The 12,969-nt window shown below is 39.3% G+C and overlaps 1 protein-coding gene across 2 annotated transcripts; it reads right to left on the bottom strand.

Annotated features, from left to right (window-relative positions):
- Positions 1 to 6,634: 6,634 nt before the first annotated feature.
- On the bottom strand, positions 6,635 to 12,706 carry LOC149112387 (acid-sensing ion channel 4-B-like). 2 transcript variants are annotated; one of them, XM_089290610.1, is made up of 7 exons: positions 12,593 to 12,706; positions 11,044 to 12,004; positions 10,421 to 10,568; positions 9,615 to 9,674; positions 8,782 to 8,932; positions 7,732 to 7,823; positions 6,635 to 6,997 (listed from the first exon to the last, which is right to left on the bottom strand). In XM_089290610.1, exons 2-7 carry the CDS (start codon positions 11,968 to 11,970, stop codon positions 6,852 to 6,854), a joined length of 1,524 nt encoding a protein of 507 aa, XP_089146736.1. In that variant the 5' UTR covers positions 11,971 to 12,004; positions 12,593 to 12,706; the 3' UTR covers positions 6,635 to 6,851. The 2 variants fall into 2 exon arrangements, with proteins under 2 accessions (XP_089146736.1, XP_089146737.1); XM_089290611.1 differs by lacking the exon at positions 12,593 to 12,706 and having other exon boundaries at positions 11,044 to 12,044.
- Positions 12,707 to 12,969: the final 263 nt, after the last annotated feature.

The following is a 12,969-nucleotide window of genomic DNA, read 5'->3' as shown; positions in this document are numbered from 1 at the left end:
TACTTGCTCGTTGAGACAATGTTATAATTGTTACTGTTAGTGTCACGCCAAGTGCTGTTTTGGACATATGGACCATGCTTGTTCATTGAACTTTATTAAAAATGTTATAACATTAATTTGAAGCTGACATCAGCTGCCTCACGTATTTTGTTCTTTGCTTCTGGTCACAGCAGATTATCACCACTGATTTGTTAGCTTAACAGGCTTAGAACTTTCTGATCGTTTGATTTGTTAGAATAAATAAACTATGGGAGGGGATGAAGTGCTCCATATAGGTCGCCCCTCTGCCCCATAGACCTCACATGGCCAGCTATCGTGGCAGAAAGGGTCCCCCAGATAGCCTTGTTACCAAGGAACCAAACCTCTGCTGTTTGTTGTTTTCAATCTTCCCAAGGGGGCGGGGGGGGGGGGGGGGGGGCGCTAGGAATTAGGGACTGGAGACTACAGGGACCCCTAGAAAGGAGGGAGAGGATTATGACCTCTCAGGGCCTGGGGATTAGGACCCCAAAGAGAGGATTAGGACCTCTCTGCAACCTGGTTGTTGTTGCTTAATAATGTTCTTATTGTTTAGGTCCTCTCGTTGCCAACCACCCGAACCGTGTCATCCTGTAAGATTCCTACTGGCAACTCCAGTACTTCATCCCCTACCCCTTTTCTCCCATCAAAAGTTGTTGTTTTCTTCTTTGATTTCATGGGTTGGGAGCATTAACACTACCCGTAATATTTGCATTTGGAAACAAAAAACACTCGACTAAAGGCTGGTGTAATTTTGAGAAAATTTTCATATGTCACTTGTGTAATATCACTCGTAATCCTAGTTGCACTTCATACGATTATGTAATCATATGAAAGCTCGGGTAATTACACATTTGCACTACTAGTGATGTCTGAAAATTCTTTCAAATTGCACTCGCCTTTATGATCGTACAATTTTGAGAGAATTTTCAAATATCACGAGTCGTGGAAATCCTTACTTCCATTGGCATTCATACGATTTTCTATAGTAATTAACCGTCGTTCCAGTGGCAAACTTCTTCTTCTTCCTAAATCTAATTTGTTTAATCTAGCTGTTATTCTGCTCAAAAATTGTTGTGGCTAAGTGTTGAATTACTCACCTACTTAAAGCATAAATTTATTCGCTTTTGTTTTTATTAATTATTTATTAAACATTATATTACACTCACGCTAGCCTGGCTAAAAGGCGATTGAAGACTGAGCCTGGTTCTGAGGAAAAGGCCACAAGAAACCTAGCATGTTCTTCAGGGTTTTTAGTGAAAGCACTAAAGATAAGCCAACGCGTACGGAGACAGACTATCTTGTCAGATTTTGTAAGAGTATGTTTGTTGTGTTTATAATTCCAAAAGATGTGATCCAATTATATTTGGGACCTTACGCGAAACACAGTGACAAAGTCAACGGGAACGTCGCCAAAACAAAGGCTTAATGAGCAGGTCATTATGCACCTTTAGTCTGTAGATTTCGTAGCCATCTTTTGCAAATCAACAACGTTTTGGTTAAAACTAAAGTAGAAGATGGTTCCCTTGATGTATGGAAATAAAAATTGATACCTAAAAGGAGGAAATTCCTTAGAATTATTTTATGCCTCAATCAATAATATTTTTTCAGGGAATTCGAGATAATTCGATCCAAAACAGCAAAGGCAAGCCTCGGTTTTCAATTTGGTCAATTGCAGTATCCCGCATTCTCAGTTTCTTTTCTCACCATATGCCATAAGTTCACATCACTTCATATAATGTATAGATCATTACTCTTTTTCATTTGTCGAGTATTCCTCTTCAAACTACCATTATTACGTTTCCTAAGTTAGACTCTTGATTTTACGTCTCCCGTGAATCACGCTAAATTGAAGTACACTAGATGGGACTTTGCTGAGGGAAAAATTTCATATGTGTGTGAAAACGAATCTGCACAATGCCAGTTTGGTACGTATGACTCAAAGGTCCTGTGGCACTGATTTTTGGGTGGGATTGTATCTTGTAATGAAAATGATTTCAGGGTTCTGCTAACTGTACTGTTATCACATCGCTATTTCAATAATTGTTCTATTCATCGTTTCCTCGACTTTTTCTTTTCAATATACATTTGCAAGCTAAGTGTTGTCTTACAACACAATTCTAAACTGGCCGATGTACATTAGGTGTTTTTTTTATTATTATTTTTGTTATTTTTAACTTTATGTGTACCTACCTTACAATTAGACAGTCTTTGATGGCCCTACACAACTTGCAAGTCAAATCACAGAAGATAACCTTTGGCTTTATATCGAAAGTGAAGTAAGGTATTTCTGCAAATTCACTGGAAATGATGATACACACAACGTATATTTCCACTTGGCGTCGGCAAAAGGGAGTTATGTGCCCTGCGCTCCAAGCACGCGATAATTTATTTAGAACACCACACGTTGCTATTCTTTTGTTACCGAGCATAAAGATGGAACGGTTCCGTAGAGAGCAGCTGGGCGCAAGAACTAAAGCCAGCAAGTGTTCCAGCAAGTGCTCCAAACCGACAACCTATAGGCGGCCTTTGTTTGTTAATTTCCCTATGAAAAACGACTATCATAACAAAAATGGCCTTGCAATGCTGTTATTAAGAACCTCCTCACAAACAAAATAAAACATTACGGCGTCCAAATATAAATAAAATTTTCTACTTTAATTTCAAGTTGACAACCAACCTCTAAGTGGTTTTCTGGTTCCATTTACCCAGATTCATATCCTTGTCAACAAATATAACTTTTTATTATATTACTGAGGAAATAACTTCGTTGTGATTGGCTGACGGCCGGCGGATTTAACGTTCTTTTGTAATTTGCTCTGCAGTATTAACGCGCAGCGTTCGTAATTTTCATGTAATAAATAAGTAGTAGCATGAAAGCTCGAGCAATTTAGGATTTACACTACTCGCAATATTTGCAATTTGAAAACAAAAAACACTTGAATAAAGGCTGGTGTAATTTTGAGAAAATTTACAAATGTCACTCGTAGTGTAACATCACCCGTAATCCTAGTTGCACTCTCATTCATTCGATTACGTAATCATATGAAAGCTCGCGTAATTAAACATTTACACTACTCGTCATATTTGAAAATTCTTTCAAATTGCACTCGCCTTTATGATCGTACAATTTTGAGAGAATTTTCAAATATCACGAGTCGTGGAAATCCTTACCTGCATTGGCATTCATACGATTTTCTATAGTAATTAGCCGCCGTTCCAGTGGCAAACTTCTTCTTCTTTCCAAATCTAATTTGTTTAATCTAGCTGTTATTATTTTTAGAATTGTTTTGGCTGTGTTGAATTAATCACCTACTTAAAGGGTAAATTTACTCGGTTTTGTTTTTATTAATTATTTATTAAACACTATATTGCACTCACGCTAGCCTGGCTAAAAGACGATTGAAGATAGAGCCTGAATTTGAGAAAAATGCCCCAAGAAACTCAGCATGCTCTTCGGGGGTTTTTGGTAAAAACATTAAAGATGAGCCAACGGAGACAAACTATCTTGTCGGATTTTTTAAGAGTGCTTAGTGTGTTTATGCTCTATGTTATTGCTCAAACTTGAGATTCATTCACTACACAGTGCAGTGGCTACGCGATGTTTGCTGGGAAGAAATAACAAAGCATAGTATGCCATTTTTTGTCACTGAGGTGGCCGTTTATTTTTATAACAATTAACTTTTTACTCCGAAAAACATTAAGCAACCAAAATCATTCCCAGCAAAGGTGAGGGAGTGCCCGGCGCAATCACCAAATATTTGAAATCCCCCCTTGTCTATCGAAAGGGTGGGTGGGTGGGTAGATGGGAAACTGCGAACTGAGTGGGGAGCTAGAGTTTTGGAAAAGAGGACAGTAACCTGGCCACGTCTGCTAAACGTTGGATTCTCCAAGACCCGGATGACCCCCCAGCCAATTGCTGGGAGACTGGCACTAATAAGCAGCATAAAATCATTTATTCCCCGGGTGGGGTGAATAAATCTCCAGTTATAATTCCAAAAGCTGTCATCCAATTATACTGGGGACCTTACGCGAAACACGACGCCAGAGGCAACTGGATCGTCGCCAAAACAAAAGGCTTAATGAGCAGAACATTGTGCATCGTAGGACTTCGTAGCCATCTTTTGCAAATCAGCAACGTGAAATGATCAATTTCAGTTTTTTTTGTAGGATGCGAACCATTAAGGCTATTTTTTTTTTTTTTTTTTTTGTATTGTTAATAATTATTGAAACTGAACGCATTTGTATTGTATTCAGCAAGGTTTTATACGGAGTGGATCTAGATAATAGAGAGTTTAAGAAACCACAACGGCCAGGCCGAGGACAATGTCAATTTAAAAATGAATTCATATTTTACCTACGAATCTCGCAATACTCATTCACTTTGTTTATTACTGTCAAAACTATCACGAAACTAAATCTGGAATACAGCGATAACTTTGAAATAGAAATTTAAAAAATTAGTCGTTCTGGTTCACGTTCTCCGGAGAACGCAGAATTTGGCCATTTCACGTCGTTGTTTTGCAGAGGACGGCAAAAAAATGTACCAAGAATTGTAACGCACGTGCACAGCTATTGTTTTGCTCATTAAATCTTTTGTTCAGTTGCGTTGCCGTTGCCGTTGCCGTCTTGGTTTTCTTAAACTCCCTAACTTCGAAATTCTGAAGTACTATATAAATTTGTTGTCTAATAGGCGTGGTCCCCGCCGTCGTATCTGGGTAAGGTCCCCTCTGACATTACTTAGTCTCTAATATTACTAAGCGCGCTCTCTCCATGCTAAAAATCAGTAGAAATGAGTTTAATAGTTATATAACATCTGACTCAATGGCGATAAACTAAGGCTCAATCCACACGTATCCGGATATTTTTGAATCCGCTCGCCAGAGTGGAAAAAAATAAATCCGCAACGAATCCGATAACGTGTGGACGGGTGAATCCGGATATTTTCGAATCCGATGACACAGCAAAATTGTGTCCAGTCTCTTACCGAACAAGAAACCAACATGGCGGCACAATGTGCAGGCCTAGTTTTTATGGCGCATGTTCTGAAGACATTTTATTGCAGAGGAGCCCTGGGTACTAGAGTGAATCCGGATACTATCGGATGCTTGTGGACAGACGAACTAGATTTGAATACGCCACGTGTGGACGGGGAGATTTTCAAATCCGGAAAGAAAAAATCGCGGATTTAAAAATATCCGGATAAGTGTGAACGCGGCCTAAATATAAGGCTGAAAAAGCTATTGAAAATGTCGCATAGTTAGGGTAAACTAGACGTTTTGGGGCTTGTAAAAATGTAAATCTTAGTGCTCAAGCACTAACTGAGCGTAGCTAGTTTACAGGCATGCCAAAGGAAACAAATATTTCAAATAAACGTAGCATAGTTAAAAATGTCAACTGGCAGGAGGCAGACCAGTTGGCTATTTACAAAGCGTGATCGAGGATTTGAGCTCGGGACTACCGAGAAACAAGTCCCGCTAGTCGTAGGGTGGAGGACTTGAACCTGGGACCTCCGAATTACAACACCAGCGCCCTAAACCACTCGGCCATGCTGCCTTCACTTCTCCCATGTTAGTCTGTCTTCAGTATTTGAAGAAGAGCTAAGCCCGAAACGCCGAGCTCACGTTCTAAAGAACCCACTAAATTATCAAAGGGAAACTTTCTTGAGCATTAGGATATTCTCCTCTCTGGAACTTTTAAGTAGGATGATGCAAACAATCGCCAATACTGAGTTTTTTGTTGACATCACGACTGATTAATGTTTAACAGTAATCGATTAACAGAAAAACTACCGTGTACTGCATAGCCTCTTCCAGGCGTTAACTGAACGCCTGCGAGGGGCTATGTGCTGCGTGGCGGTTGTACGTATAAACAAAAAAGGAAATATAAAATAAACTTCTCGCATCCGGGTACTAAGTGTCATAATGTTTAAATAGTTCCAAACGCTTCGAGCTTAGCCCTTCTTCTGTGGAAAATTCTAGTTGATTTACGTTGAACGCGCGGCGACCTAAAGATGTCTGTAATCGTCTTTGTAATCGAAATTTAGTCCGCATGGCTGACTAGTATCCAGTTTACAACCAAGTCTCATTATCTGACGTTTTCTTTGTTTGTAACTGTAGCAGAACATGATGCCACGGAATTCTGCTTCTTGCAGAGTGTGTCCATTTGGTTTGAAATGTTTAAGATGTTCAAATGATGTTTTTTAAAAAATTCTTGTTTTCGGCCATTTCAATTTCACTGAAGAGAAAGAGAAAACAAACGGCGGTTACAAACATAACAAATAGGTTTCGCATGGTATATTAAACTTGACGTTTCGTATGCTACGACATTCATCTTCAGAAGTGACGGTTACAAAATGTGACAAGATTAATGTTTCACGGAGACGGAGACGGAGCTCTTCAAAGCTCTCACTCACGTTGGTCACGCCTCCGCTGTTGCTGATCATTCAACTTCTACCGGACACAACATTTCCGGAACCATTTCGAAATCCTAGCAAGTGGGCAATGTTATTTACGGTGTAAAATCAAGGAAACATCCTTAATACGGAACTTAAAACCCGCCCTAAATGAAAACGTCGGTAGTGAAAAACTCTTTCTTTATTAATTCACACCGGATGTAGTTTCTTTTGTTCGTTGTTGTCTAGCTAGTTACCAATACCTCGCTTTGTTTTAGTCTTTTTACATCTTGTCGTATTTTGTAACCTTCACTTCTGAAGATATATGTTGTAGGATACAAAACGTCAAGTTTAATATGCCATGCGAGGACCTATTTGTTATGTTCGTAACCGCGGTTTGTTTTCTCTTCCTCCTGATTTTTGTTGTTGTTGTTGTTGTTGTTTAAGAGTTGCTGCCCGGGTTCGCGTTTACTTCCACGGAGTTTTTCCTCATCCGGGAAATCACAGCTTCCAACAGAAAGTCCATGAACTCGCAGAGCGTTAGTATACTGCACCCAAGGAACAAGCCCATGTTGCCACCGAACTCACCTGTTGAATGAATTTCTTAAATCATGATTGCTACGTAGTTATTTTACCCCCAGCATACTTGCCTTTCACTTGTCATTTAGTTCCCCTACTATACTTCTAACGAGGAAATAACAACAGCATGATATTGAGTGTAAATTCTGTTGTTGTTGTGTGTCCGTAAGTATACATATACTCACTTAGGAGGCTGGTTGGACGCATCTCGATATGCCTTTTTGTGACAGCGTGATACTGTTAGTGGGTTTATACGTGCTAGATGCCTTAATGTGACAGCGCGATGCTGTTAGTGAGTTCATATGGGTCAGTACGTGGCTGTGTAGCCGCGCGATGCGGTTCCAGTCAAAGACCCACATTTCAGCCTTGCTCACCATGGAGTCTCCAGTAGCTCAGTGGTTAGAGCATCCGACTAGATCACGGAGTGTCGTGGGTTCAAATCTCACCTGGGACTAGGATTTTTTTCCGAGTATAAGTTTCTCCCAGAATTTACACTTAATACTATACTTCTTGATGCGAATTCGCCTACCGTCCTCACTAACACTACGGAAAACGTTCATCGTTTTATGGTGTTTTAATCCTCAAAGCGTATCAGCGTTTTCGACCGTTTTAGCGTTTTCGGTTTGAAAAAACACCATCAGCTACCATCGATAACGTGTCGATCTGGAAACGCATTAGTGTGGACGGACCTAAATCGTGTTGTCGTCGTTGCTTTCCGTTATTTATGTCTCTTTTTGACTTACCTAAGAGGCTCTCCAAACCATAACTAGGAACATCTTCACGCTTTTCATAGGCTAAGTGTTGAAACCCCAATTGGAGAAAGACGTAGTTCGTTCTGTGAGGGCGTAACAAAATATATAAATAAGAAACAGTTAGTCACTTAACCAACAAGTCATTTTAACAAAGCACGCGGGCGTAGTGACGCGCGAAAAAAAAGAAAACAAGCTGCATGAAGGAGAAACCTCTCCACTTGCTTCCTCTCTATTTTTATCTTTTTTGTTCGTGGTCGGACTTCGCCGCTGTTTCAGCTTGAACGAATGAACTTGAACGAGCGAAAGAATGAACAAGTCATCAACGAAAAACGGATTCGGCTAATGTGTTTGCATCCTTGTTTATCTAAGTGAAGGCCACACGTTTGTCAGTGAATGTCCACTATTATAACCCTCGATAAATAAAGGCTTTATCTTATCTCATCTCATCTCATCTCATCTCATCTCATCTCATCTCATCTCATCTCATCTCGTCTTGTCTCGTCTTGTCTTGTCTTGTCTTGTCTTGTCTTATCTTATCTTATCTTACCTTACTTTATCTTATCTTATCTTATCTCATTTTATCTTATTTTATCTTATCACTTCTCTTCTCTTGTCATCTCATCTCATCTATCTCATCTCATCTCATCTTATCTTTTCTTTTCTTTTCTTTTTTACTTTTCTTTTCTCATCTCATCTCATTTTATCTATCTTATCTTATCTTTTCGTTAATCTTCTCATCTCTTCTCATCTCATCTCATCTCATCTATGTTATCTTATCTATCTTATCTATCTTAACTTATGTTTAAAATTTACTTCCTATTTCTATTCTAAACGGTCACTTCTAAAGGTGTATGTCGAAACATATGAAACGTCGAGTTAAATGCAACAATGCGTTTTATTGAATTGTCTTGATCATCACCCAAGCTTGTGTGTTATTTCTTGTTCAGCAACGATGGCTAAAGGAAAATGATATTTACGATATTGTTTCTATTAACATTAAGAGAGCCCTTAACGGTTTTTTTTTTTCTGGAAATAACTTACCTCATGTAATCTGGACTATGGTTAAAGTTAAGGAGATTATGCACAATCTCAATTAATGAGTCATCCGGAAATTTGGAATAAGAAACACGTGACTCATACACCAGTTCTGAGCACGCATTGTTGCAGGCACATTCTGTTAAGTTGACTTGACCTAAAAAGTTAAAAATAAATCAGTTGTCTCAATTAAAGTACATTTGAAACCAAATAATTATACCTAATGAATTACAGGAGAGGTTTATTTGGTTTGAAAAAGTCTACTTCTGCAAAGGTGCTACGTCGCGGCTTGCGCACCTTGAAAGATTAGCTAAAATTTTTCAAGTTCGTTGTTTGTAATCCGTGTTAATCTTCTCCGTCCTTGACCATCCTTGACCATCCTTGTTCCTTTATGGTTTTTCACTATCTCTTTAGTGATTTTTTTTCCTTAGTAAACTACTATTTACAGGTTTTCTTCAGCTCAAAGGTTATTGTGTTCATGGCCTGCATACCCTGACTGAGCTCCTTTAATTTTTTATTATTTTTTTAGCGTATCCAGGCAATATTCTTTGACGTCGTGCTAACGTCCACGCTGATTAAAAATGTAAACACGTAACATACATGTACATGTTCTCGGACTACATTCTAACCTTTCTTTCCTTCGTAACATCTATTTTTACTAAAAAAAAAGTCCGTTGGAACCTGGTGTCAGCTCATTTTGCCCGTAAATCAGAGCCCAAAAAAGGCTGACGAGTTTAAATGAGAAGAGATAGGATGTGATTATCAATTAATTTTTAACTTGCCCGACTGTGGTTGTGACGTTGCGTGGCCAGTGTCACTAATAATTTTATCTTACGTACTTTGGGAATTCTCAACACATTCTTTGTCTTGCATAGAACACACAGGTGTCCCCTCTGCGTCTAAAAGAATAATAATAAAATAGTACAAGGTTCCATTTTTAAAATATTGTGATAAAACTTGACCTCTAAATCCCCGTTTCCCATTACCAATCTTAAGCATAAATGTTAAGAAATGCAAAATTAATGCCTTTAAGTTACAGAAGACTGTCAAGTGGCCAAATTTTTTGCCGAGTTGTGGCTGCAGGCGATTTAATTGGATTGTTAAAACAATCTTTGCATTAGATTAGGGTAAAACGAAGCTGACTACAACAATGAATTTTCTCGTCGGTGGGAAAATCACACTTTTAGTCCCTAATAATACAACTGGCCGGGGCTGAAGAGAGAGAATCACAATCGGTCATCGCCTTTTTAATGCCAGATGTGTTTACATTTATGGCACCAAAACATCATCTTGTTTAGACCTGCTTGTATTCATTGTTATAAAATAACCGAGATACTACATGCGCTCTCATTGGTCGATAGGTGTGTTAAGATGAGAGTATGTAAACACGGTTGTGACGTTTCAGATTCGCGTATATTGTTGAGAAATATTTTGTAAAAGCAACAGGATACTTTTTCCGTGTTTACATAGCCTCATCCAAACACCTGAGGGGGCTGGCAGTTGAGAGAATTCTCGAAAGACATTCAAACCCTTGCCATTACAGTCTAGAATTCTCCGAGCCCCTCCCCTCCCCCCTCGTGTTAAGATGGGATAAACACGGAAACGGTGTTCTATTGCATAATCAGAACTTATGGTGTCATATAACCTTGCAATCCGATACCACGGCAGCCACATTGTCTTAGGGTCAAATTTGCGGTGCATTGATGAATGCAGCCGTCTTTGTTGTAGGAACCAATTCCCGGCAGCTTGTCCTGTCGGCAGTTTGTTCTGAAGGGTGCTGGAAGTCTAGTATGCTAGAGAAGATTAAACAGCAATGATATGATGTAATTATTTTCCGTCAAGCAAAGCAAAGTCTGTATACGAGCCAAGTGGCCCATCAGGCCGGTGCCTTTTCCCAGTTTCCGTAGCATGAAGTGACCAGGAAAATTTCTACTCCCCCCTGGATGGGATGGTAGTCCAGCGTTAGGTTTATACACCTGGGTGGAGAGAAGCATTTCTAGAGTAGTAAAGTGTCTTGCTCAAGAACGCGGCGCTCTCGTACACAAGGTCCGCGTCACGTGAAAAGGAATAAAAGAAGCAAAGAGGTAGTGATAAATAGGGCTATAAATAATAGGAAGTGGAGTAACAGACTGTCCTGTATAGATCTCAAAATATCATGACGCGCACGTATATGTGATTGAAATGTTTAAAACACAATATTAAAAATAAAATTCGGCAGCACATGGGTGGTTTATTGCCTTGAAGACAATTACGCTGGCAACAACTTACCTTCGTTAATTTGACTCCAACCGAAGCGTGAGTGCCAGGAACGATGTTGAACCCATTATGTCGGTTGACAAAGGTGTTCTGATCGTGCACAATCACTTTCAATCCACTCGAAAACTGGCTGAAAGTACTCTCATGCGTTTGAACATCCAGAAAAATGCTGAGCCCATTGTCAGAGCCTTCATGTACTGCACGTCGAAGGACACTATCCTTACCAGAATTAAAGGTGAAACAAATGCCATATTCTGTAAGTTTTGGAACGAAGTCTCCTTTAGAGCACCGTGCGTTTTGCGCGAAACGACAATAAAGAAAAGAAGAGGTCAGGCTCGTTATGTCATGGCCATATTTTGTATGAAATTCTTCTTTGTTAAACAGACGATGTGAAGAACGGCTTAAAACATTTATTATGTTTTGCCGCATTGTTCTATTACAGCCTTTAACAAGGGCTGTTCCATATGGCGTATAAACACATAAGAACGCTTGGCCGCAAGTGAGATTTCCACGAACTTTACGTATTTCACTGCATCCACTGATGTTCAATCCCATTTTTACAAAGTTTTCGTCCTCGTCCGCCGTATCTATCTTAGATCTCATGAACCTGTTTAAGTTACAGATTGTCACCGCAGGGAACTTTAAGCCTTCCGAGGGAGTTTCTTGTGAGATTACTGTTTTTATTGGCCTTGAGAAGAACTTATTTAAGCTTAGGGACACAAGATACACATAGGTCGTAGCAGCCGCCCCAAGAAATATGAACCAAATACCTCGTCTTAAAATGGAATGACTCTTATCGGCGGCGTATCTAAGTCCGTGAAGGGTAGTGTTGGAGGCAAACTCTTTCCATTTAGTTGGTTTAGGAGACATGCCTGGCTCTGATTTTTCCTCCCAGTTTTCGACAAAATTGTTGTTGAACGGTTTCACCTGTGTAACCATGGTAACTTAAAAACCATCAAGCTCTAACTTTCACCTGTCAGTAAAGATACCATTTTTTCTTAGAATAATCGAAGTTGGTGATTCGGGATCGGCTGTACCTTACACGGAAATTCCCAGGCAAAAAAGTATATCTCACTTAAATACATGCAGGAAAAATTACTATTGCTAATCCTGACTAGAATTATGGATACGATTGAAGAAAACCGGCTTTTGAATAAAATGTAATTCCTCCATATAACCGCGTTGTTCTCTGCAACTAGGTAAAATATTGAAGGTAAAATGAAATCCATTCGAATATGAGTCTAGAGCTTTCAAAAGCTTTTGCCCAAAATTTTATTCCGGTCCGTCGTTATTGAACGGGGTAAATAAATAAAAAGTTTCACCTGTTTTGGGTATCTTTTCTTTTTTGGGGTATAATTCTCCCGACACTGAAAACTGACAGTTTTTGGCGAAAAGTAAAGTTAACGGTATAGATGTCCATAATAAATGCCTTGCATTTGAGAGTCATTGCGCGTTGTGAACGCAAAAAACCACCAGTAGGGCAGATTAGACTTTTTGCTGTGTCCTGTGATTAAGATGTCTAAAGATGATGAAAAAAAAAATGAGAACAAATTCAACTCACCTTCTGAATTGACAACTTTACTTCAGTATTTGGAGTGGGCATCTGTAAAGAAGTTGTTACCACGTCGAGTTGCGTTGTAATGGTAGAAGGTTGCGCAGGCGACACTTTTTTGCTACTTCCAAAAATCACTTAAGAAACTTCTTCAATTTCAACTGAAAACCATTCGGAATTCAAAACACGTTTAATTCTCCGGTTGGTGGTCCAAGCAGCCTTTGTTTACCACTGAGTATAGAGTAGGGTATTAATTCAGTTGCGCAACGTGTCGCTTTGGAACCGTTTTAATCAACCATTAAACCATCAATATATTTTTTCCCGTCACTGAAAACTGTCCTTATTTGAAGGGGGCATCTGTAAAGGACTTATCAAGACCATGAGTT

Source organism: Orbicella faveolata, unplaced genomic scaffold (genome assembly GCF_042242905.1).
Source record: "Orbicella faveolata isolate gen_17 unplaced genomic scaffold, um_ofav_v1 contig_2, whole genome shotgun sequence".
In the NCBI taxonomy this organism is placed as follows: domain Eukaryota; kingdom Metazoa; phylum Cnidaria; class Anthozoa; order Scleractinia; family Merulinidae; genus Orbicella; species Orbicella faveolata.
Note: the sequence above shows the minus strand (reverse complement) of the source record. Positions and strands in the feature narration are given on the sequence as shown.